Below are 27,236 nucleotides of genomic sequence, written 5' to 3' on the forward strand. Positions count from 1 at the left end.
TCTCTATTTTTATTTCAGAATATTTTCTTATTGGCAAGAGACTAGGACATGAAATTGCTCATGCCCTATTTGGGCCGCACAATTTGAATTAAATGAAAATTTAGCGCCCGGCGAGATAGGTAGCTAAATGTCCCGGAATTGGAGTCTTTGAATCAAAAAAAACTGTGGGGCGGTATCGGCGTAATTCGCCTCCGAGGTTGGTAGCAGGGCGATAGAGGGGCGGAAACGTGGCGCTGACAACATCAGCGCAACGCAGACGTGCCGTGTTGCACTGATGCTTCACAATATCCCTCCCCTTCTTTTAAAAGGGAAGGCCGCTGCAAACTCTGAACCCACTGGGCCACCAATTAGGGTTTCGGCTGGGCCTATGGTCCGGCACCCAAGAGAGGGTGACTGGCTGCACGCTGGTGGCCCGGCCGGACCAGCGGCTGCCATTGTCTGGCTGACTGCAAAGTCGGCCGACAAATAAAAGATGCCAGGCGCGCGCAAGGCCCTTCTCTTTAAGGGTAGACAGAGCGCCCCAGCCACTATAGCTTTGCGACCCGCAAAGCTGTCGGTGGCATCGCCCTGCGCCAACCTCACTCCCATGGGCCAATTTCCCCCGTAGGGCGTAAAGGGATTGGTGCGGGGTGATAAGGGGTCGGGGTGCACACCTGCCCCCAAGGCAAAAAGTCCTTACTGCCCTCATTGGCCTTTCGGAAAGGGGCAATTTTGGCCCCCAGGTACCAGAGAAGCAAAAGGATTTTGGAATCCAGGTACACAAATCATTAAAAGCTTATGCACAGGTACAAAACGCAACCAAACAAACTAATGGAATGTTGGTCTTTATCTCAATTGGACTGGAATACAAAGGGGAGGATGCTTCAGTTGTACAGAGCCTTGGTCTGGACCCACTTGGAATACTGCATTCAGTTTTGGGCACCTCAGGAAGGATATGGTACAGCGCATATTCACCAGAGTGATACTAGAGCTTAAAGGGTTAAATTATGAGGACAGATTGCATAACTTGGCTTGTATTCTCTTTAGTTTAGAAAGTTGAGGGATGATCTAATTGAAGTGTTTAAGATGATTAAGGGATTTAATCAGGTAGAATCAGAGAAGCGATTTCCTCTGATGGAGAAATCCAAAACTGGGAGGCTGTGGCCGAGAAATTTAGTTGCGCCCAAGACTTTTTGCGGCAGGCGTGGAAGTCCCACGCGGCTGTCAAAATTGGGGTTACCTCCCCGAGAAGAACACAAAAAAACATGCTCCACTTCCTCTCTGGGGTGCGAACGGGACAGACAGTTGGGTGCGGTGTGCAGCACTACGCACTCGGCCACATAGCGCTGCTGTGTAGGAGGGGCCCTTCCTTTCATTAAAGGGGAGGGCCAAGCTGCAGACTCTGTGGTGCCCTACTTGGACCACCTGTGCCGTTATACCAGTCCCACACTCAAGCGGAGTGCCAGGCTGCCAGATCCGGCACGGACCCCGCATTCAAAGCGGCAGTGGGCTGCGACAAGTAAGTCAGCATGTTTTTTATTGATCCGCCTGCTACCTCCTCTTCAACTGGTGCCCCTCAAGCCTCCGGCCGCCTCGTTCATGTCCCCTGAAGCTGTTGCTGTCTTCGCCCGGTGCAGCTTCAGGGGGCATGGGCCAATTTTTGTTCCGGGCTGAAAACGTGGCGCTGCGCACGGTGATGACATTAGCAGGCGCTGTGCTCAGGCAAAAAATCATTTGCTCCCCCCCCGGGGGCGTTAATGGGAGCTGCAAATGACCCCAATTTCTCCCCCATAATCTTAAAATGCATGCTAGGCCATTCAGGAGTGATATTAGGGAGCACATTTCATACCATGGGTTGTGGAAATCGGGAATGCTTTCCCCAAAATGCTGTGGATGCTGCGTCAGTGAAAATTTCAAGACCGAGATCAACATATTTTTATTACGTAAAACTTATCGGGCATCTGTCCTCCAGATCCAAAAATGTTGTGCATTTCCACAGAACGTTGTCAACAGGGACCGATCACAATCAATAATCATTGCTTTTTGGAATTGTCATTGAACCGTTACTCAAAAATATTTGCATTCCACAGTAGATTGAAAAGTCTTTTGCTATTTATACCAGTTAAGTGGCTAATTATTAGCTTGAGAAATGTTAAATGATCATTATTACAGATGCATTGTGATTAGCTACTTTTTTGTTAACACTGTTGTATAACATCACTTCCAACAACAAAATCAGTAACACAAATTGTGCACGGAAAATGGTTTTACATTCCATCGTGTTCTTTGCTGTTTATTTTTTTCTGATGTTTATAGAAAGTTAATAATTAAAAAGTGGAGTGAACAATTTATAACTTACGCAAAACAAAAGTTATTTCTATATTAAATGGCAATGATTTTATGAGTTCCCTTCCATCAATACTATTGCAATCTAAAATGAACATGTCTTTATTTGTATGCCATGTAACTATCAAAGTTGTGACAACATTCTTCCACAAAACATAACGGATTGCATCAAATGTTCTCAGATCACAAGTGACACAGACCAGCAGTAGTGTTATTGTGAAGGATTTTTCAAGGTTAATGCTGCATTACATACATATGTTGTTATTTGTGTTCTGGTATTCAAGCTTCTGGAAACATGAGATGTTTATATGAAAAAAGTGGTTCTATAAAACAGTTGAAAAGAATGTTTTCCAAAAAAAAATTCACTGTATTTTTTTAGCCGTCATGCAGAGCTAATATTTAAATCAGGATTGCAATGGTGGTGAAGCAATATTCATGTATGCATCATCCGTGAGGCATCAATATTGGAGGGGAAAAAGTAATTAACTAGCTGCAATACCACAGAAATCAAAGCAGGAATTCAGCAGGAAAAACTGAAAGGCTCAGTTGCTCCTAAATTCAGACTGTGGAGCCATTCTCTGAACTGTTGGGTGAATCTAGATCAACTATAATTAAAATCAGATATAAGCATTGTTCTGTCATTTTTGTTAGACAGGTAAAAGGAAGCAGCATTAAACAATCCCCAATTTTAACACATTGTATCCAGTAAGAAAATCCAGCTACAGATATTATCTAACAACAGTATTGAGCACTTTATCTAGTTTGAATAAGACTATGCACTTTTCATTCTCAAATTGAGTTAGAAATCACATGTTGGAAATGATACAAAAGTAACATTTTAAAATCTGATAAACATGACAATTTCTAAAAGTATAACCCTATTATAGCTGCTTTTACTTGCCTTAGTTTAAAATAGAACAAACAACGTTGAGATAAATAGAGAAAATCTGGAAATACGTAGCAGGTCAGGCAGCAACTGTGGAGAGATAAACAAAATTAATGTTCAGGTTGATGACCTTTCATCAGAATTGAAAGAAGTTCGAGATGTGACAGTTTTTAAGCAAGTACGGAAGCAGGGAAAGGTGAGGGGGAAGGTGAGAGAGGAAGGGAGGAAATAGAAGGTCTGTGATAGGGTGGAAGGCAAAAGTGATTAACTGGCAAAAGGGATGATGGTGCAAGATGGGTCCAGAGGAGGTGTAAGTGACCACAGCAGAATTATTACCAACAGCTGCTGTCTGAAAAAATGCGAGCAATGGTTATGATTTGAAATTGTTGAATTCAATATTGAATCTGGAAGGCTGAAAAGTGCTTAATCGAAAGATGAGGTGCTCTTCCTTGAGCTTCCGTTGAGCTTGATTGGAACAGTGTAAGAGGCCGAGGTTAGAGTAGGAGTTGGATGGAGAATTAAAATGGCAAGCAACCAGAAGTCCAGGGTTACGCTTGCGGACTGAAAGGAGATGTTCCACAAAGCAATCACCCAATCTGCGTTTGTTCTCCCCAATGTAGAGGAGACCACATTGTGAGCAGCGAATACAGTATATTAATTGGAAAGAAGTACAAGTAAAGCACTGTTTCACCTGGATGGAGTGTTTGGGGACTTGGACGGTGGGAAAGGAGGTTGCAAAAGGGCAGGCGTTGCATCTCTAGTGCTTGCACGGGAAGGTGTCGTGGGAAGGAGAGGGGGTTTTGTGGATGATTGAAGAGTGGACTAGGGTGTCGCGAAGTGAATGGTCCCGTCAGAATGCTGAAATGGGAGAGGAAGATGTGTTTGGTGGTAACATCATGCTAGAGATGGCGGAAATAGTGAAGGATGATCTGTTCCATATGGAGGCTGGTGGGCTGGAAGGTGAGGACAAGGGGAAACCTATTGTGGTTCTGGGAGAGAGGGGAAGGAGTGAGAGCAGAAGTGGGGAAAATGGGACAGACATGGTTGAGGGCCCTGTCAACCATGGTGGAGGAGAATCCTAGGTTGAGGAAAAGGAAGACATATTGGAAGCACTGGTATGGAAGGGGGCATCGACAGAACAGATGTGACGCAGTCTGACAAACTTGGAAAATGGAATTGAGTACTTAAAGGAAGTGGGGAGGGAGGAAGTTGAATCAAGACAGCTGTGGAAGTCAGTGGGCTTATAGTAGACATTGGTTGACAGCCTATCCAAGAAATGGAGATAGAAAAGTCAAGAAAGGAAAAGTAGGAGATGGAGGTGAGGGAGAGGTGGAAATTGGAAGTAAAATTGATGAAATTATTAGTTATTTGTTATACATCTGTGACAATGGCAACAAGCTGGATGAGAAATAACATGAACAAATTGAAAAGAATAATGAGCTACGGAAAACAATAATAAGAATAAAATCGGACAGACCACCCGGCTTCAACCTCGGCACTGGTTTCAGACAGGACAAAGGCACACCCAACCCAGTCAACCCTGCAAAGTACTTCTCACTAACATCTGGGGACTTGTGCCAAAATTGGGAGAGCTGTCCCACAGATGAGTCAAGCAATAGCCAGACATAGTCATACTCACAGAATCATTCCTTTCAGCCAATGTCCCAGACTCCTCCATCACCATCCTCGGGTATTATCCTGTCCCACAGGCAGGACAAACCCACCTGAGAAGGTGGCACATTGGTATAGAGTCAGGAGTGAGTGGCTCTGGGAGTCCTCAACATTGACTCTGGACCCCACAAAGTCTCATGGCCTCAGATCAAGCATGGACAAGGAAACCTCCTGCTGATTACCACCTACTGCCCTCCCTCAGCTGATGAATCAGTACTCCTTTATGTTGAACACCACTTGGAAGAAGCATTGAGGGTAGCAAAGGCACAGACTGGGTGGGAGACATTAACATCCATCAACAAGAGTGGCTCGGTAGCCCCTCTACTGACCGAGCTGGCCAATTCTGAAGGACATAACATCCAGACTGGGCCTGCAGCAGGTGGTGAGAGAACCAACACAAGTGAAAAAACTACTAGACCTCATCCTCATCAATCTACCTGTCGCAGATGCATCTACGCATGACAGTATCGGTAGCAATGACCACCGCACAGTCCTAAAGTCTTGTGTTCACACTGAGGACACGATCCATCATGTTGCGTGGCATTATCACCGTGTTAAATGGGATAGATTCAGAACAGATCTACCAGCTCAAAACTAGACATCCATGGGGTGCTGTGGGCCATCAGCAGCAGCAAAATTGTATTCCACCAAAATCTGTAACCTCTTAGTCCAGCATATCCCTCACTCTACCATTACCATCAAGCCAAAGGAGCAATCCTGGTTCAATGAGATATGTAGAAGAGCATGCCAGGTGCAGCACCACGTGTAATTAAAAATGAGATGCCAGCCTGGTGAAGCTGCAACACAGGACTACATGCATGCTAAACAGCAGATCATAGAATCATAGAAATTTACAGCATGAAAGGAGGCCATTTTGGCCCATTGTGACTGTGCAGCATGCTATAGACAGAGGTAAGCAATCCCACAACCAATGGATCAGATCAAAGCTCTGCAGTCCTGCCACATCCAGTTGTGAATGTTGGTAGACAATTAAACAACCAACAGGAGACAACGCTCCACGGATATCCCCATCCTCAATGATGGGAGAGCCCAGCATGCGAGTGCAGAAGACAACCTGAAGCATTTGTAACCATCCCCAGCCAGAAGTGCCGAGTGAATGATACATTTGGGCCTCTTCCTGAGCTCCCCACCATCACAGAAGCCAATCTTCAGCCATGTCGATTCACTCCATGTGATAACAAGAAACAGCTGAGCGCACTGGATACAGTAAAGGCTATGGACCCCGACAACATTCTAGCTGTCATGCTGAAGATTTATGCTCCAGAACTAGCCGTGCCTCTAGCCAAGCTGTTCCAGCACAGCTACAATGCTGGCATCTACCTGATAATGTGGAAAACTTCCCAGGTATGTCATGTTCACAAAAAGCAGGACAAATCCAATCCAGCCATTCACCGCCCTATCAGTCTACTCTAAATCATCAGCAAAGTGATGGAAGGTGTCGTCAACAGTGTTATCAAGCAGCACTTACTCACCAATAACCTGCTCACCAATGCTTAGTTTGGGTTCCGCCAGGACCACTCGGCTCCAGACCTCATTACAGTCTTGGTCCAAACATGGACAAAAGAGCTGAATTCCAGGGGTGAGGTGAGGTGCGAGTGACTGCCCTTGACAACAAGGCAGCATTTGACCAAGTGTGGCATCAAGGAGCCTAGTAAAAGTTTAAGTCAATGGGAATCGGGGGGGCGGGGGGTGGGAGGAACTCTCCACTGGCTAGAGTCATACCTAGCACAAAGGAAGATGGTTGTTGTTGTTGGAGGCCAACCATCACAGCCCCAGGATATCGCTCAAGGAGTTCCTCAGTGCAGTGTCCTAGGCCCAAACATCTTCAGCTGCTCCATCAATGACCTTCCCTCCATCATAACGTCAGAAGTGGGGATGTGCTCTGATGATTGCACAGTATTCAGTTCGATTCACAACTCCTCAGATAATTAAGCAGTCCATGCCCGCATGCAACAAGACCTGGATGACATTCAGGCTTGGGCTGATAAGTGTCAGGTAACATTTGTGCCACACAAGTGCCAGGTAATGACTGTCTCCAAAAAGAGAAAATCTAACCACTGCTCCTTGACATTCCATCGCTGAATCCCCTATCACCAACATCCTGGGGGTCACCATTGACCAGAAACATAACTGGACCAGCCATATGAATACTATAGCTATAAAAGCAGGTCAGAGGCTGAGTACTCTGCGGCAACTGTCTCACCTCTTTCCTCCTAAAAGCTTTTCCACCATCTACAAGGCACAAGTCAGGTGTGTGATGGAATACTCTCCACCTCCAACAACACTCAAGAAGCTTGGCACTATCCAGAACAAAAGTAGCCCACTTGATTGGCACCCCTTCCACCACCTTAAAAAAAACATATACTCCCTCCACTACCGACATACCATGGCTGTAGTGTGTATCATCTACAAGATGCACTGCGGCCACTCGCCAAGGCTTCTTCGACAGCACCTCTCAAATTCGTGACCTCTACCACCTAGAAGGACAAGGACAGCAGGCAAATGGGATTCGCTACCACTTGCAAGTTCTCCTCCAAGTCACAACGATGCTGACCTGGAAATATATCACCGTTCTTTCATCATTGCTGCGTCAAAATCCTGGAACTGCCTCCCTAACAGCGGTATGGGAGTTCCTTCACCACAGGGATTGCAGCGGTTCAAGAAGGCAGCTCACCACCACCTTCTCAAGGCCAATTGGGATGGGCAATAAATGCTAGCCTTGCCAGCGATGCCCACATCCCAGAAAGAAATAAAAACATTGTGGCAGTGTGGAGCAAGTGGCTGCCAAAGGGAGCAAAGTGAAGATCAGGATTGGGTTAGTAACAGAGTATTTCATTGTTTTTGGAATAGACAGGCATTTTCATAGCTCCAGGTTCCTGAATGATGTCCTCCCTGCTGCAACAGTAAGGGATATAATAGAACAGATGCAAAACAAAAAAATTAAAGAGGGAATGGGAACAGCTGTAAGTCACGGTTCATGTTGAAAACATAGGAAGGAACAGAATTGAGATCTTGTAAATGGGACTATCTAGGAGATAGATTAAAAAAACAGGACATCAGGGTATAAATCTCAATGCCACATGCTCGTCAGGATAGGAACAGTAAGGTAAGGGTGGTAAATATGTGACTGGGGTGAAGATGTAGGAAAAAAAGGGTTCAGATTCCCGGTACATTGGGACCAGTTCTCTGATGGAGTGGCATGGAGATGGGCTTCACCAGAACAGGACTGGGACCATCGTCCTAATTTTTCCTACATTACAACAGTGCTACACTTCAAAAAGTACTTCATGAGCTGTAAACTCCTTTGGGACGTTCGGTGGTCGTGAAAGGCGCTATATAAATACAAGTCTGTCTTTCTTTCTCACTGGGTGAAAAAACTAGAATTTAAACTAATATGGAAAAAGGGAGATAAATAAAATGAGAAAACAAAAAGGAAAGCAAAAAGGACAAGGGCTTTAGGAAAGTCAAAAGAGAACAAGTGCAAAGTAGTAAAGAATAAATCAGAACGAAAAAGGAGTAAAATGAGTAAGAATGTCAAAAGGAGGCAGATTTGAATTCTATGTATGTAAATGCACATTATTCTAAATAAAATTGATGAGCAACATGCAGAAATTGTAATGAGAGCATGATATAATTAACAGAGACATGTCTTAGACTACGGCAGGATTGGGAGCTAAACATTCCTTGTTACAAAACATTCAGGAGGGATAAGGTAGAAAAAAACAGGTCTTTGCAGTATTATTAAACATTCCATTACAACATGAGAATGTAAAGATGATGTATGGGATGGTGAAAAGCTCAACCTATTTGCTTAGCGTTAAGGAATAAGAAGGGAACTGTAATTCTATTGGCAGTTTATTACAGACTGACAAATCGGGGAAAGGAGATAGAGGAAGTGATTTTTACACACATTGGAGAAAATGCAGAAACAATAGGTTGATAATGAGTGACTTTAATTATTGAAAGATTGATTTGGGTAAAAGTGAGGCGTTTGTACAATGGGCCCAATACTGCATTTAGTTCCAGGAATTAATGTTTAGCAAGTAGATAATGTAAGGGTTAGAGAACACCTGGGAAACATAATTAGATTCAATATAAAACAGTCCAAGATAAAGGTACTTGACTGGAATTTTTTTTTAATGAGATAGAAAGGAAACTATCACAGATAAATTGAAATTATAATTTAATAGATAAGGTAGTGGACACACAATGAGAACCTTTCAAACTGGATATAGGCAAGACATATTTCCACAAGAAGTAAAGAAGGTAAAGTAAATGTTGAGTTTATTGTATAATAAATTAAATTAAAATATGACTTTAAAAAGATACATGGCAAATCTAGGATTAATAAGAAAAAAGGTAAGAAACAGTGCAGAAAATTAAGAGGGAAAGGAATAAAAGATAAACTTATATTGGGTGTGAAAAATAGCAGCAGGGAACATAAAGAGAAAAAGTAAAAGATTTTATAGATGCCTATGGAGGATAAAGGAATGGTGGAAATTTTAAATGAGTAGTTTGCTTTGTTTTATTTTTAAACAAAGGAGTATCATAGTGGGAATGGGTACTGAACAGAGGAGATGGAGCAATTAGATAGATTGACTGTAGATAGGAAAATAGTACTGAAATAGTTGATGAATTCAAAGTGGGGAAAAAGCACCAGGAATTAATGACACAAATGGAGAAGCTCCAACTTTTAAGGTAGGTTGTCATCGCAGGCCCAATGATGCAGCTGTGTGATAACTTGCCTAACCATAATATTGGATGGTTCTTTGCAAGCAGTCCAATTACAATATGTCATGCTTTCAATGTTACTGCATAAAAGAAGGTATATCTGGGTGATCAACAGCCAGCTTGATTGTCTGCACCCATCCAGAAATCACCAACCATATCTACAGGTATTGTTGTAACTAGCTAGTGATGACCATGGGGAACTGTATGGGCTGGACTTTTGGTTGTTTAACGCCTTTAGCGGCCACATGGGATGTTAATGGGAGCAAAGAGGTTATTGACCGGGAGCGCAGCTTTTAGCACCCCGACCGAAAATTCGGGGCGCAAACCAGTAGCGCCTGGCTGCTGATGATCATGCCAATCATGATGTATTCCTGGTGCAACACACATGCTTGCGCCCCGGTCGGTAAATTTGGTGCGTGCACCTTATTGAGTGCTTGCCAAGAACAATGTCTGGAAAAACAGTTGGTACAGACTTGCAGAGTCGTTAACTGATGGCTACTTAAAGGGATGAGGAAGCGCTTCCCTCGGAGGTCACAGTCAGTGCAACGTTTACACAGAGCACGGTGTGTGAGCCTCCGAGTTTGCAGCGGCAGACAGACGTAACAGTACAGTTTGAAAACAAGTGAGCATTACTATCCCACGCCTTTAAGATTCGGCTTTTCCTGGGACCTGATTCGGAGTTCCACGCATGCGCAATGGGTCTGCAAAATGTACCAACCAAATTTTCGTTAGCGCCCCTCTTGCTCTGGTGTGCAATGGCTGATTTAGCAACCCGATCAGCTCTTCGACCGATTGTGATGAATTTCTGGGCGGGAGGTGCAAATTTTTTCAGGGCGCTAAAAATACCACTCTGCCAGAATTAACACTGCAACAAAAGCACGACCGAATTTCTCTCCCTTTGGCTTTTGAAACTTGAAAAATGCACTTTATTTTTATGGAAAATGACTGCAATTCTACTAACATTAAGGTCAAATTATTTGTATACATTTCAAGTGCAGTAATAATAATATTGATAATCAAGGCTTTGACAGAAGACGTTACCATAGTTTAATGTCTACTTAGAAGTTTATTTATTCTTTCTTCCTCATAGTTGTCAAATGTTTGAAAAGCTTAATGGACAAATCATCAATATATTAAAATATGGCTCAATAATTATAGATTAAACTCACTTCTTCTGAAAATGGATATTAGCCAGATTTTGCAGTGCAATATAGAAAAGTGGCCAAGGCTTAAGCTATACAAGTCATAGAGTAGGATTTTAAAGCTTGTAAAAATGCTAATGTATAAACATTAAAAATCATGGCATAGAAATCCCAGTCCTCTGTTTCCTGTAGGCGCTCGACAAGAAAAGGTAAAAAAGAAGCGCATCTTTCAATTCCTGCTGTGCCCACCAGCGATCCCAGTCCTGAGGCCTCCTCTCCCTGTGCATCGGAGCACGTGCATGTCAGGATGTCCGTATGCTGGAGCTGGAGTCACATGGCACTGGGCAGCAAATCCAGGAACAGTATTTTCTCATTCATAATAATGGGAGCTCCATAAGTAGGAATTCCCATTATTATGATTGAGAAACAACCCCTCCACCCCCCAACACCAAAACACAAATAAAAAATAGAAAAAATACACCACATATTGAAGATTAATTTAAATTAAAGTTAATAAATGTCTTTAAAAAAATTGGAAAATTATATATATTTTTTATGTTTTTGAATTATGGTTTAAAATAAACTTACCTTAGTGGGCAGGGTTTTTAACATTAAAATGTGTTTTCTAAATGTTATTTTACTATGTTTTTGTATGTTTTAAAACTCTTATGCCTGTAAAAGTAGGCTATGCTCCTGCTTTTATCAAGCACAAGAGTTTTCAGGATATCCGCTGGGCAAGATATGGGTAAATACCGCAATCTTGCCCATGCAAATGTCCTGGCTATGGAGAAGCGGAGGATCTGTCAAGCCAGAGCGTGACAGATCGGAAAAGCTGTTTTTTAGCGCATGCGCATTGTGATGCCTTCCCGGGTCCGTACACACACCGTACGGACCTAGGGTGGCCGGGATAAGAACATAAGAACATAAGAATTAGGAACAGGAGTCGGCCATCTCATGGTTGATCTGGCCGTGGACTCAGCTCCACTTACCCGCCCGCTCTCCATAACCCTTAATTCCCTTATTGGTTAAAAATCCACAGATTCACAACCCTCTGGGAGAAGAAATTCCTTCTCAACTCGGTTTTAAATTGGCTCCCCCGTATTTTGAGGCTGTGCCCCCTAGTTCTAGTCTCCCCGACCAGTGGAAACAACCTCTCTGCCTCTATCTTGTCTATCCCTTTCATTATTTTAATTTTTCTATAAGCTCACCCCTCATCCTTCTGAACTCCAATGAATAAAGACCCAGTCTACTCAAGCTATCATCATAAGGTAACCCCCTCATCTCCGGAATCAGCCTAGTGAATCGTTTCTGTACCCCCTCCAAAGCTAGTATATCCTTCCTTAAGTAAGATGACCAAAACTGCACGCAGTACACCAGGTGCGGCCTCACCAATACCCTGTACAGATGCAGCAGGACCTCCCTGCTTTTGTACTCCATCCCTCTCGCAATGAAGGCCAACATTCCATTTGCCTTCCTGATTACCTGCTGCACCTGCAAACTAACTTTTTGGGATTCATGCACAAGGAGGAGGAGGCGGGGGTCCCCGATGGAGGGCACTCTACGCAGGGGTCCTCCCACTATTCATCGGGGACTTGCCCTGGAGGGTGGTGCATGGAGCAGTGCCGTGCAACAAATTTTTAAGCCGGTTCACGGACTCCCAGGCCGCCTGCAATTTCTGCGGTCTGGAAGAGTCCGTGTTCCATGTTTTTATGGAATGCACAAGGTTGCAGCCCCTGTTTTATTATTTGAAGGGGCTGCTCCTGAAATTCTGGCTGCACTTCAGTCCCACTCTCCTGATCTTTGGGCACCCTGTGCGGAGGGGAGCGGGTAGGTCCGAAGGCCTCCTCGTAGGACTGCTCCTGGGCACGGCCAAGGGTGCCATCAGCCGGTCCAGGCAGCGGGCGGTCGAGGGGGTCGTTCAACCTGACTGCCTGCCTCTCTTCCGCTCTTACATCCGGTCCAGGGTGTCCTTGGAGATGGAGCACGCGGTGTCCACCGGTACGCTCGCGGCCTTCCGCGAGAGGTGGGCACCGGAGGGACTGGAGTGCATCATCACGCCCGGCAACCAAATTTTAATTTGATTTTACGTTTTTAAGTTTAATTTGTTTTAATTGCCGGTGCTTTTAGTGTCCCCCTTCCCTTTTATAGGGGGCACTGGGGAAAATTGTGATTTTAGTGCCCAAAAAAAAAAAAAACCAAAAAAAGAAAAACACAAAAAAAAAGGGGGGAAAAAAAAAAAAAGGGCCTTGTAAATGTCTGGAGTGTCACCCAGGTCGGGTGGCACCGTTTAATGTTTTATGTTTTCGCAGGTAAACTCAAAAGAGTTTCATGCACAAGGACCCTCCAGGTCCCTCTGCACTGCAGCATGTTGCAATTTCTCCCCATTCAAATAATATTCCCTTTTACTGTTTTTTTTCCCAAGGTGGATGACCTCACACTTTCCGACATTGTATTCCATCTGCCAAACCTTAGCCCATTCGCTTAACCTATCTAAATCTCTTTGCAGCCTCTCTGTGTCCTTTACACAACCCGCTTTCCCACTAATCTTTGTGTCATCTGCAAATTTGGTGACACGACACTCTGTCCCCTCTTCCAGGTCATCTATGTATATTGTAAACAGTTGTGGTCCCAGCACCGATCGCTGTGGCACACCACTAACCACCGATTTCCAACCCGAAAAGGACCCATTTATCCCGACTCTGCTTTCTGGTAGCCAGCCAATTCTCGATCCATGCTAATGCATTTCCTCTGACTTTGCGTAACTTTATCTTCTGCAGTAACCTTTTGTGTGGCACCTTATCGAATGCCTTTTGGAAATCTAAATACACCACATCCATCGGTACACCTCTATCCACCATGCTCGTTATAGCCTCAAAGCATTCCAGTAAATTAGTTAAACATGATTTCCCCTTCATGAATCCATGTTGCGTCTGCTTAATTGCACTATTCCTATCTAGGTGTCCCGCTATTTCTTCCTAATGATAGCTTCAAGCATTTTCGCCACTACAGATGTTAAACTAACCGGCCTATAGTTACCTGCCTTTTGTCTGCCCCCTTTTTTAAACAGAGGCGTTACATTAGCTGCTTTCCAATCCGTTGGTACCTCCCCAGAGTCCAGAGAATTTTGGTAGATTATAACGAATGCATCTGCTATAACTTCCGCCATCTCTTTTAACACCCTGGAATGCATTTCATCCGGACCAGGGGACTTGTCTCCCTTGAGTCCTATTAGCCTGTCCAGCACTACCCCATAGTGATAGTGATTGTCTCAAGGTCCTCCCTTCCCACATTTCTGTGACCAGCAATTCTTGGCATGGTTTTTGTGTCTTCCACTGTGAAGACCGAAGCAAAATAATTGTTTAAGGTCTCAGCCATTTCCACATTTCCCATTATTAAATCCCCCTTCTCATCTTCTAAGGGACCAACATTTACTTCAGTCACTGTTTTCCGTTTTATATATCTGTAAAAGCCTTTACTATCTGTTTTTATGTTTTGCGCAAGTTTACTTTTGTAATCTATCTTTCCTTTCTTTATTGCTTTCTTAGTCATTCTTTGTTGTCGTTTAAAATTTTCCCAATCTTCTAGTTTCCCACTAACCTTGGCCACCTTATACGCATTGGTTTTTAATTTGATACTCTCCTTTATTTCCTTGGTTATCCACGGCTGGTTATCCCTTCTCTTACCGCCCTTCTTTTTAACTGGAATATATTTTTGTTGAGCACTATGAAAGAGCTCCTTAAAAGTCCTCCACTGTTCCTCAATTGTGCCACCATTTAGTCTGTGTTTCCAGTCTACTTTAGCCAACTCTGCCCTCATACCACTGTAGTCCCCTTTGTTTAAGCATAGTACGCTCGTTTGAGACACCACTTCCTCACCCTCAATCTGTATTACAAATTCAACCATACTGTGATCACTCATTCCGAGAGGATCTTTTACCAGGAGATTGTTTATTATTCCTGTCTCATTACACAGGACCAGATCTAAGATCGCTTGCTCCTTTGTAGGTTCTGTAACATACTGTTCTAAGAAACAATCCCGTATGCATTCTATGAATTCCTCCTCCAGGCTACCCCATGTGATTTGATTTGACCAATCGATATGTAGGTTAAAATCCCCCATGATTACTGCCATTCCTTTTTCACATGCCTCTATTATTCCCTTGATTATTGTTCGCCCCACCATGAAGTTATTGGTTGGTGGCCTATAAACTACGCCCACCAGTGACTTTTTCCCCTTACTATCTCTAATCTCCACCCAAATGATTCAACATTTTGTTCATTAGAGCCAATATCATCTCTCACAACTGCCCTGATATCTTCCTTTATTAACAGAGCTACCCCACCTCCTTTCCCTTCTTGTCTATCTTTCCGAATTGTCAGATACCCCTGTATGTTTAATTCCCAATCTAGGCCACCCTGCAACCACGTTTCTGTAATGGCCACCAAATCATACCCATTTGTAATGATTTGTGCCATCAACTCATTTACTTTATTTCGAATGCTGCGTGTGTTTAGTAGAGTGTTTTAATACTAGTTTTTAAACCATGATTTTTAGTTTTGGACCCCTCCTGCAGCCCCTTTATATTCATACATATTTTTCCACCTATCACCTTGTGGTTTACACTTACCCCAGTGCTACTCTGCTCTGTTGCCTCCTGCCTTTTGTGGGGTCCTGTTCATCTGAGCTCTCACCCACTCTAACTAGCTCAGAGCCCTCTCCTGGGTTCCGATTACTCCTTGCATTGAGGAACCGAGCTTTCATGCTTGCCTTTTTATTACACTTTGACCCTTTAGAATTTTGCTGTATAGTGGCCCTTTTTGTTTTTTGCCTTGGGTTTCTCTGCCCTCCACTTTTACTCATCTCCTTTCTGTCTTTTGCTTCTGCCCCCATTCTACTTCCCTCTGTCTCCCTGCATAGGTTCCCATCCCCCTGCCAAATTAGTTTAACTCCTCCCCAACAGCACTAGTAAACACTCCCCCTCTGACATTGGTTCTGGTCCTGCCCAGGTGCAGACCGTCCGGTTTGTACTGGTTCCACCTCCCCCAGACCCGGTTCCAATGCCCCAGGAATTTGAATCCCTCCCTGCTGCACCACTGCTCAAGCCACATCTGAGCTCTCCTGCGATTCCTACTCTGACTAGCACGTGGCACTGGTAGCAATCCCGAGATTAGTACTTTTGAGGTCCTACTATTTAATTTAGCTCCTAGCTCCTTAAATTCGTCTCGCAGGTAGTGAAAATAAATAGGTAACACCTGCATTAAAATGGCGAACAGAGGTGTGGCATATGAATGCATGAAGCAGTCATCTACAAATATTGCGAACAGTAATTTCTAGTCTTAAGGGCTCAATTTTCCTCTGCCAATTTTTGGCGCCCAGGAAGATTAACGGACAGATTTTTTTGCGCCTGATTGTGCCGAAAAAAAGTTGGAACTTTCGCCAAAGTAAAATTTCATTTTGGCGCTGCAGTACCCAAAGTTAAATCTGGGGTGTGGCTTCAAGTCTGCGCCAAAAGCTGAGGTTGCCAGAGTAATGAAAGACACACTGAGTGCTGAAGCTCCCCTTGCGAATTGATGTTCTACGACCCAGGGTGGCCGGGACTTCTAGACCCATATTACATCCACTGAATATCAGTTAGTGTTTGGACTCACAAAACAGCTTTTAGATAGCTCAATCTGTCTTGAAAAGTTTTATGATTAAATTTAGTCTAGGTTTGTTTTAATGCTAATGCTAATTCAATGTATTTCTGGCTCTGCGCAAGACTGACAAAGCAATTTTAAATATTAATGTTTGAGTTTGAAATTGCTTATATTTATTTTACTATTTTTAATCTCCAAATAAAATTTACGTACACAGAGTCCGAGTGTTAGAAGCTTAAGGCTGTATAATTACTGAACGTTCAACAGAGCAACACAAGGCTCCAGAATGTTTTAAAATGCAATATCGTTTGGATTGACAAATTCTTTGATTTCTTCACAGGACTATGCTGAAAAGGAAAAAGCAATAGCAAAAGCTTTGGAGGATCTGAAGGCCAACTTCTACTGTGAATTGTGTGACAAACAGTATTATAAACATCAAGAGTTTGATAACCACATCAACTCCTATGATCATGCTCACAAGCAGGTAAGGAAACAATCCTTGTATTGTGATGACTGCTAGAATTCAGCACAGGAACAAAAATATTTAACACATTCAATACTGAAGATATTCACTGAATGTCATTCCCATTGTAATTCCTGATCCTGGAATAATATTGTATACCATTGTTACATTAATGTGGATGCAGAATGTGAAGAGTGGCATCACAGTGGTGAAATGTCATTAAATTAAATTGTTTGTTTCAGCTCAATATATGTTTTCTTCCTATGTTCCTTGTTTGCAAGTACACTTTTTAATAACTATGTCCGCAATATTGTTTTCAGTTTGGAAGGTAGTTGGGTGACTAATCTTCGGGTGCAGTTATACTGCCACTCTTGCATTAGTATAAAATGATTTCAGGTGTGCAATAGAAGTATGTGGTCACATAATTCAACAATGGGCTAGACTTTGCATTTCCCGCGGCCTATATCTCGGTGGTGATCAGGTGGTATGAAGATATGGATTCATCCATACTGGCCGATTACTACCAAGATGTAAAGCCTCAAATTTTACCTTATTTGCTCCCGGCGATAGCGGTGGTGGCAGTGTGCGACAGCGGACGCTCTTAGTCCTCAAGTAAGGAAGAGACATATAAATTGGCCAGAAAAAGCAACAAACCTGAGGACTGGGAGAAATTTAGAATTCAACACAGGAGGACTAAGAGTTTAATTAAGTGGGGGAAAATACAGTACGAGAGGAAGCTTGCAGGGAACATAAAAACTGACTGCAAAAGCTTCTATAAATATGTGAAGAGAAAAAGATTAATAAAGACAAACGTATCCCTTGCAGTCAGAATCAGGTGAATTTATAATGGGGAACAAAGAAATGGCAGACCAATTGAACAAATACTTCGGTTCTGTCTTCACGAAGGAAGACACAAATAACCTTCCGAATGTACTAGGGGACAGTGGGTCTAGTGAGAAGTAGGAACTGAAGGATATCCTTACTAGGCGGGAAATTGTGTTAGGGAAATTGATGGGATTGAAGGCCGATAAATCCCCGGGGTCTGATAGTCTGCATCCCAGAGTACTTAAGGAAGTGGCCCTAGAAATAGTGGATGCATTGGTGATCATTTTCCAACAGTCTATCGACTCCGGATCAGTTCCTATGGACTGGAGGGTAGCTAATGTAACACCACTTTTTAAAAATGGATTTAGAGAGAAAACGGGTAATTATAGACTGGTTAGCCTGACATCAGTAGTGGGGAAAATGTTGGAATCAATCATTAAGGATGAAATAGCAGCACATTTGGAAAGCAGTGACAGGATCGGTCCAAGTCAGCATGGATTTATGAAAGGGAAATCATGCTTGACGAACCTTCTGGAATTTTTTGAGGATGTAACTAGTAGAGTGCACAAAGGAGAACCAGTGGATATGGTGTATTTGGACTTTCAAAAGGCTTTTGACAAGGTCCCGCACAAGAGATGGTGTGCAAAATCAAAGCGCATGGTATTGGGGGTAATGTACTGACGTGGATAGAGAACTGGTTGGCAGACAGGAAGCAGAGAGTCGGGATAAATGGGCCCTTTTCAGAATGGCAAGCAGTGACTAGTGGGGTGCTGCAGGGCTCAGTGCTGGGAACCCAGCTCTTTACAATACACATTAACGATTTAGATGAAGGAATGGAGTGTAATATCTCCAAGTTTGCAGACGATACTAAACTGGGTGATGGTGTGAGGAGGACGCTAAGAGGCTGCAGGGTGACTTGGACAGGTTGGGTGAGGAGGCAAATGTATGGCAGATGCAGTATAATGTAGATAAATGTGAGGTTATCCATTCTGGGGGCAAAAACATGAAGGCAGGATATTATTTGAATGGCGGCAGATTAGGAAAAGGGGAGGTGCAACGAGACCTGGGTGTCATGGCTCATCAGTCATTGAAAGTTGGCATACAGGTACAGCAGGCGGTGAAGAAGGCAAATGGTATGTTGGCCTTCATAGCTAGGGGATTTGAGTATAGGAGCAGGGAGGTCTTACTGCAGTTGTACAGGGCCTTAGTGAGGCCTCATCTGGAATGCTGTGTTCAGTTTTGGTCTCCTAATCTGAGGAAGGACGTTCTTGCTATTGAGGGAGTGCAGCGAAGGTTCACCAGACTGATTCCAGGGGATGGCTGGACTGTCATATGAGGAGAGACTGGATCAACTGGACCTGTATTCACTGGAGTTTAGAAGGACACGAGGAGATCTCATAGAAATGTATAAGATTCTGACGGGACTGGACAGGTTAGATGCAGGAAGAATGTTCCCGATGTTGGAGAAGTCCAGAACCAGGGGACATAATCTTAGGATAAGGGGTAGGCCATTTAGTACTGAGATGAGGAGAAACTTCTTCACTCAGAGAGTTGTTACCCTGTGGAATTCCCTGCCGCAGAGAGTTATTGATGCCAGATCATTGGATATATTCAAGAGGGTGTTAGATATGGTCCTCACGGCTAAGGGGATCAAGGGGTATGGAGAGAAAGCAGGAAAGGTGTACTGATGGAATGGTCAGCCATGATCTTATTGAATGGCGGTGCAGGATCGAAGGGCCAAATGGCCTACTCCTGCACCTATTTTCTATGTTTCTATGTAAGGCTGACTTCATCCTGACCGGCCTTACTGCATATGAGCGATTTTTTTTTTTAAATGCGCATGCACAATTTTTTTTGTGCATGCATGGTGGGGTTTTTTTGCGCAATTTATATATTCATTTCATGAATCATTTGTTTGATGATTTGTATGTATTTAGAGTGTGTTTTGCCAATTGTGTTGCCACATACCTTTAATCACTGTGTGGCAGATCTGCCAGGCTTGGCTGAAAAAAAATCGAAGCATTACTGGAAATCCCTATGACTATATATAATATTAAATGATGAATATTTTTGCATCCCTCCATTTTTTTTTTCCTTTTCTGATGCTGCTGCTTGCCATCATTTATTCCGTTTGCTAAGAGGGGGTGGATGATCTGGCCACCAATAAAATGCACTAATAAATGATGTGAATATAACCTGTAATTTAAATCAGCCTTTAGCTCCAATTCCAAAATGCCATCCCTATCGCTGGGTCAGGAGCATTTAAGTGTACCCTTTTCATGGCACTATTAATTGCCGGCGGTATTTTGGGCGGTACTTTTAAAAAGAAAACTAAAATAGCACTGGGCCGGCTTGCGGGTGGTAAATGGGCGGTGCACGACATTAATGAGTGAAAATCGATTGCATCTACTGGGCGGGCGGCTGGATTTACTGGCAGTGTTCATTGGACCTCGAAACTACCGCCGGCGGTAATCGGGTGGTTTATGTGCGTAAATTTGGAACTCAAGCTTAAATCGAGTGGTAATGCATTAACAACCTTAAACCGGGCACTAAATCAGGCGGTAATCTGGCAAAAAGATCATGAAAGTTTAGCTCATTGAATCAAATTGACATCTGAATCTCCAGTGCATGAAGACTATTTGAAGTATGCGGTCTCACACCATCAGCAGTTTGCAATGTTATGCAATAAAACCTCAGCCTGGGGACAGAGCGTCTTTTTAAAAATGGACAGGTTCTCCTGGAAACTTACACTTTTCATGCTATTGCATGATTTTTAATTGTTCTCCTGGAAACTTTAAAAACTAAGTTTTCAATGGTTTCAATGTTAGTGGAAAGCAGACACTCAAGCTCATACTCACCAACATTATAAATCCTGGAGATTGTAGTTCTGCGCATGTCCAACTATAATTGAATGAGAGATACAGTTGACAGTATAACTCAGGTCTGCCTGCTGAGCATTGCACTCAATGGATACCTACCTGAGACTAATTTCAACATTAATGTATAGTGGCAAATTTTGTGAGGCTTTGTGCCAGAAGAGAAGCCTCACAATATTTACCCTCGATTGTTTGTGTAATCTCACTGAATATATTGATTTTTAGATACTGTATATTATCACCTGTAAGTTGACCCAATCAACAAACTAGATATCACCAACTGGCCAATGCTAATGATTGATGTTTCTTTTTAATGTTAGATACATCCACTCCTGCTCTTGTGTAGCACCCGACCAGGCTCAACCCAACTGAATGAAATCTCACTTTCTGGTTAAGCCCGATCCAACCCAACCCCAATTGCCTGATCAGAACCAGCCTCATTCTCAGAAACTACCCGATCAGACCCAATTTCACTTAGGCCTGAGCCAGCAACAGCTGTCAGCCAGAAATGCCAACAAACCAGTGACATGATCAGTTTCAGCACCAGCTATTCTTCTAAGCAGGAGCTCGTAAATGGCTCTCAGCTCTCGCAGGATATGCTCCCTTGCCAACGTAAACAACTGGCGCTAGAACAGCTCACCTCCGGGTGTTCTGGTTGATGTTGAGGTTGGGTCAGGTTGGATTATATTCCATCTGACAGCAGGGATGTGTCAGGAATGCATTTTAAGTAGACTAATTCATCTGTTAAGCTTCTGCTCTATTTGCACATTCGCAGAACAGCACCCTGACCACAATCACTCACCATATGACTGTGTCATATTGCTTGTCATATACCAGAATATACTTGGTACACATGGTTCCCTATATATTGTACATGTTATATGTATTTCATTTTATGTCAAATACACTGCATCAGAATAACAGTTTCTTCCAATAATTTGCTTGCATTCAGGAACTTGCTGCAGGCATTTTATATGTGCTTCCATCCAAATCAGTTACCATCGATACTGCTATTTTATTGTATTATAAACATGCTTCTAACTGGATAGTTCTATCATTTCTAAATATGGAATTTTTGCCGCAAGTATTTAAAAGATATAATGCTCAATTTTCGCCACCATTGGGCACTGTGTTTTGACGTCCACTGATTTTTTTTGGAGTAATTGTGAATTTGCAACTTTCCTCAAAGTTTGTACGCCGGCACGTCTGTCAGCACCTGAATTTTTGCACGGCAGATTTTTTTGCGCAGAAAACTGATTTCCGCGCCGTTTTTGGCCATTTAAGCGATTTTCCCCAATACCAATTTTTTAAAGAACGCCGCAGAGTAGCCTTAAATACCGATCAGAAAAACTACCTTAAGTTAAGAAAATCGGTGCTCAGGTCTGTATCGGAGCTGTTTCTTTGCAGTTTAGTCTTGCTCATAAAGATAGTTTATTATGATCATGTTAAATAAAGTATGTTCCCTTTTCATCTCTTTACATTAAAGATTACTTGTTTTGGTGTTGGCCCCCCATTCCCCCTGCAATTCCGGGCCGAATAGCCCCCTCCCGCTGCAATGCCGAGCCGAATGCCCCTCCTCCCCGCTCATGGTCCCACTGCAATCCCGGGCCGAATGCTGCCCCACTCCCCCCAGCTCCCAGTCCTGCTGCAATCCTGCGCTGAATAACCCCTCCCACCCCCACCCAGCTCCCGGTCCTGCTGCAATCCCCGGCTAAATAGCCTCCCTCCCCCGCCGCCCGCTCCCGGTCCCACTGCAACCCCGGGCCAAATAGCTCCCGCCCCTCCTGGTCCCGCTGCAATCCCAGGCCAAATGCCCGCCTCCCCCCCTCCCTCCCCACCCCCCAGTCCTGCTGCAATTTCGGGTAATCCCCACCGTCTCCCCTGTTCCCCTGCCACTGCAAGCCCTGGCCGTAGAACTTCAATTCACAAGGGGAGCTTCAGCCCTCAGTGTGTCTCTCGTTACCCTTGCAACCTCAACTGTTGGCGCAGACTTGAAGCTACACCCCCAGATTTAACTTCGGGTACCGCAGCGCCAAAATGAAATTTTACTTTGGCGAAAGTTCCAACTCGTCCGTTAATCTTCCTGGGCGCCAAAAATTGGCAAAGAGGAAAATTGAGCACTTAAGCCTAGAAATTACTGTTCGCAATATTTGTAGATGACTGCTTCATGCATTCATATGCTACACCTCTGTCGCCATTTTAACACAGGTGTTAACCTATTTATTTTCACTAACTGCATGCTAAAATAGCACATAAAGAAATGCCATTCAAACGTGTTAAGCATCTGCTAAGATAGTCATTTATAGACTATTGGCCGAAAGATAAATCACAAGTTTACCACACTGAAACAGGAGCTCATGACTAAGCTGCAGAAATGACACCAGTTTAGAAAAAATATTGGGCCCAAAACGCCAGACAGTGCGCCTAAAAAAACGTACCTATTCTCCGGCTCTCTGCAGGTCCTCTGGAGTCGGGCACGGCACAGCACGAGCTGTTGGGGGCGGAGCCAGGTCCCTGCGCTGAAAACAGTGCCGGGACCTCTGCATATGCGCGCTACAGTGGCCTCACTGGGGCTGCGTGAATAAGGCTCCTCCCACCCGACCCGACCCCCGCTCGCCCCCCCCCCCCGGCGACTCGACCTCCGCTCTCCCCCCACCCCACGGACCTCCGTGACTCTCTCTTTCCCCCCCCAGACCTCTGAGACTCTCTCTCCCCACCCCTGGACCTCTGCTACTCTTCCCCACACCTCACCCCTCCCCCCGGACCTCCACGACCCTCCCGAGACCCGATGCCACCTACCTGTAAATCCAGAATGAGGTCTTGGGCCCGGCCGTTCAGCCTCCTTCTCTCCCTTCCCCCCCCCTCTCTCCCCTCCCTCCCTCCCTCCCTCTCTCCTTCCCTCCCTCTCTCATCTCTCCTTCCCTCCCTCCCTCCTCTCTCCTTCCCTCCCTCCTCTCTCCTTCCTTCCGTCCCTCCTCGCTCCTCCCCTCCCTACATCCTCTCCCCCTTGCCCCCTCTCTCCCCCTTCCCCCCCCTTCCCTACCCCTCTCTTCCCCCCCACCCTCTCCCCCCTCTTCTCTTCCCCCCCTCTTCTCTTCCCCCTCTTCTCTTCCCCCCCTCTTTCTCTTCCCCCCCTCTTTCTCTTCCCCCCCTCTTCCTCTTCCCCCCTCTTCCTCTTCTCCCCCCCTCTCCCACCTCCCCCCACCTCCCACCTCTCCCCCCCCTCTCCCCCCCCCTCCCCTCCCTCTTCCCTCCCCTCTTCCCCTCTTCTCCCCCACCTCCCACCTCTTCTCCCCCTACCTCTCACCTCCCCCTCCTCCCCCACCTCCTTCTCCCCCTCCCCCCCACCTCCTTCTCCCCCTCCCCTTCTCCCCCTCTCCCCCTCCCCTCGCTGTCAGAAACACAGACACTGACAGACAGAGAGTGAGAGACACACACAGACAGACAGAGAGATAGAGACACTGACAGAGACACACTGGGGGGACCGTCCCAGCACGCTGTTGGAGGACTCCTGGTGCTGCAGTCGGTAAGTAGAAAATGTTTTATTTATTGATTTTTTAAAAATATATATATTTTTTATTAATTTTTTTTGATTGATTTATTGGTTGATTTATTGATGTATTTATCATTTATTATTGATGATGGCTCTTTATTTGTAAAACTGAAGTGTTTAATGTTTGTAAACTTCCCTTTAAATCCCCCCCTCCCCCCATTCCCTACGCCTAATTTGTAGCCTACGCCTGATTTTCTAAAGTGTAGACAAGGCTTTTTCGAATGTACAAAAATCTTCACTTACTCCATTCTAAGTTAGTTTAGAGTAAGTTTTCACTGCCTAAACTTTGAAAACAGGCGTAAGTGGCCGGACACGCCCCCTTTTGAAAAAAATTCTGTTCCAAAGTGAAAATGTTCTAACTGACTAGAACTGGAGCAAACTAAATGCCGAGAATTCAAATTTCTAAGATACTCCATTCTAAACCAGTTGCTCCAAAAAAACAGGAGCAACTCAGGCTGAAACTTGGCCCCATTAAGTCCAAGTAATTAAAAATGGCACTCAATTTTGCCTTTTGCAGTAATTTTAATCCTTGATTTTCAATCGGTTTTAGTTTATGGATATTGATTAATGAAAAACTTGTCTCCTATGTCCTATTCATTTACATGGAAGCCTGTTTAATTTTGTAAACCATACTCACTGTTTCTAATCTATTAGTTATTGAACTAAGTCCTTGGGCCTCAAAGAGACCCATTAATGCCTGGTTGCAGCAGATAATCTTAAAAATCGAATGGCTGCTGCTTTTGGGGTCAATAGACTGACCTGATCTAAATTCAGGTCGTTGATTTTTCAGCCTGTACCCCATCCTGCCCGAGTGGTTGCACCGCTAATGAAAACAATAAAAAAGCAATAAAAATACTTACCCATCGATTTTCACCTGAATCCCTCGATCCCCCACCGCGCGGTGCCCCCGACAGGTTTTTCTGCCGGTGCACCATTTCCGCACTGAGTGCAGCCCAGCAGTGTGGCCGTCCTTAAAGGGGAGGGCCCACTGCCGAGGCCGCAATGGGAAAATTTTGCCCCCGGGTTTGGCTGGGCCGCCAATGGGCAGCCTGGTAACCCCTCTTCGGTGCCAGGCCGCTGGCCTGGCCGAAACCCTCCCTGGTGGCCCAGTGACCAAAGTTTAAAAAAATGATAGATGCTCTCCCCTTTAACGGAGGGGAGAGAGCGTGGTGAAGCACATGCGCTGTGACGTCACCACGACTCCACTGCTGATTGACAGCGGCGGAGGCCCCGAGCGATCCATTTTCAGCCAGTCAGCCTGGTTTTGAATCTAAGGCCCGCCCCCATTATGATCCATTTCTTGTAGGATTTTGAAAAAATTTCAAAGTCCTGAAAATGGATCTACTTACCGTACCAGGAGTTCCAGCGGTAAGTACCTCTCCAAAACTCATAGCTGCGCCAGCTTTCTGGTGCACCTGAATTTCGGCCGTTTAATGTTCAGACCTGGTAAATGTAATACTGTAAATTATTTTAAGTACTCCAAAACAGTCATTATTTAATTTTGAAACAACAATTTTTCAAACACTATAACCCTCTTCAGTGCACGATTGTGTTTAAAATTGTGGAAAAACACTTATGCATTTAACAGGATGGAATATAATTTCACAATCATTCTATGTCACAGTACTATTGCCCTCATACTTAACAGCTCTGACACAAAGAGTAAATGCTAGCTTTTCCCTGTTCAGCTAGGGTTGATGCACCTTTGACCTGCAGTTACTATAAAAAACATGGAAATATTAGTTAAATGGATAGCATGTGTCACTGTATTGTGTTTAATGAGGAGAACAGGGATAGCTAGCCTATTGAGACCTGCTCTTGTTAACACATCATTCAGAAGCCTCAGGGACTGATGTTAACTGTAATGCAGAATTTAACTGTTTCTGTGAATTAAACAGGATATATCTAAAACATTATACGGTTCAGTCTTGATTTTTTTCCAGTCTGTCAAAAACGGAGACGGACCTAACTTGCAGGCTCACCGAGTCCTGGCCTGGCCCGGCCCAGTTTATAGTGAGAGCTGCTCCTCCTAATTTGAATCGGCCACAGGCACCGGAAAAGCTTGACCAGTGAGCGTAGCATGTACCACACTTGGCTGGGGATCAGAAGAATCTGCCAAAGGGAACAGCTCTTGAAGGGCTTCAGCTAGATGTAAAAGAGCAAGTTATAGTTAAGAACAGGATAATGATCTCAAAGGCATGCAGGCAACAGTGCTCCCTTTGTTGCTCAAGTGTTGGAGGTTGTGCTGGAGGACTTGTCCCAATTTGGGGCACAAAACCACCTTTCATCAAAAGCACAGGTGCAAACTACAGTGGAGGAAGTCACCGACCATGTCCATGTAGCCACCCAGGTCTCTTGCCAGCAAATGAGGAAGAGATTTGCTGGGATAAAGAGGAAAATGATGGGGAATGCGCTCTTAGCCATTGCACATTTTTTCTTCTGGGACTTATGCAGGATGGCACAAACCTGAGACAGGAACTCCCAAATGCTCCTGAGCTACCATTTCAACACCGCCCCTTTTGCTTTTTCACATTCTTCCATCCTGTTAAAGTTATTTGGTACACTTCTGCCACTTCAGCAGCCATACAGGCAGAGGCCAGCTCTTGTCTCCTAAAAGCTATTTACCCATCCCCTATTATTTCCTTTCCTTCCAAATATGTAGCCACTGTGGCCTGCTGCTTAATATTGGCATCCTACCTACCTCCTGGATAACAATCATGCATGCATAACGATATTTCTGTGGCCAAATACCACTTGAACATTCATTAATTCTTTGCTTGCAGATTGTCATGTATGTACTTTTGGGATCACTAGCCACTAGATGGCGTCACTGTTGGAGGCCATTGGGCTGCACGCACGTGTGTGCAGCCCAAGTATAAAAGGCCAGCCATTTTGTATATGAGTCACTTTGGGCCTTAATAAAGCAGAGCCAAGGTCATATCTCTTGGAGTTAAACAATACTCAGTCTAACAGTTATTGCACACGCAACATTTGGCGATGAGGCAACAAGAACCTTTGCATGCAAAAATGAGCACAATAGGATTGTTGGAGCGATTTGTGGAAGGAGAAGATTGGGCAGACTTTGTAAGCTGTTTGAGCCAGTTCTT

The 27,236-nt window shown here is 44.3% G+C and overlaps 1 protein-coding gene and 1 long non-coding RNA gene across 3 annotated transcripts in view; one reads left to right on the top strand and one right to left on the bottom strand.

Moving 5' to 3' along the window:
- The window catches only part of znf804a (zinc finger protein 804A), a 451,457-nt gene that overhangs the window by 306,495 nt on the left and 117,726 nt on the right, over window positions 1–27,236 (top strand). Inside the window, exon 2 of the mRNA XM_070875827.1 lies at window positions 16,753–16,896. Coding sequence (XP_070731928.1) covers window positions 16,753–16,896 — 144 coding nt within the window. The remainder of the gene's footprint in view (window positions 1–16,752; window positions 16,897–27,236) is intronic.
- Window positions 1–27,236, bottom strand: part of LOC139259898 (uncharacterized) — a 72,704-nt gene that overhangs the window by 16,498 nt on the left and 28,970 nt on the right. The window contains exons 4-5 of one of the 2 annotated variants that reach the window (XR_011592677.1): window positions 20,559–20,601; window positions 3,227–3,301 (exon numbers count right to left, since the gene is read on the bottom strand). This is a non-coding gene — a long non-coding RNA (uncharacterized lncRNA). Of the gene's footprint in view, window positions 1–2,320; window positions 3,302–20,558; window positions 20,602–27,236 lie in introns of those variants that run through there. The other variant, XR_011592676.1, reaches the window with a different exon arrangement.

Source organism: Pristiophorus japonicus, chromosome 3 (assembly GCF_044704955.1).
Source record: "Pristiophorus japonicus isolate sPriJap1 chromosome 3, sPriJap1.hap1, whole genome shotgun sequence".
NCBI classification, from domain to species: domain Eukaryota; kingdom Metazoa; phylum Chordata; class Chondrichthyes; family Pristiophoridae; genus Pristiophorus; species Pristiophorus japonicus.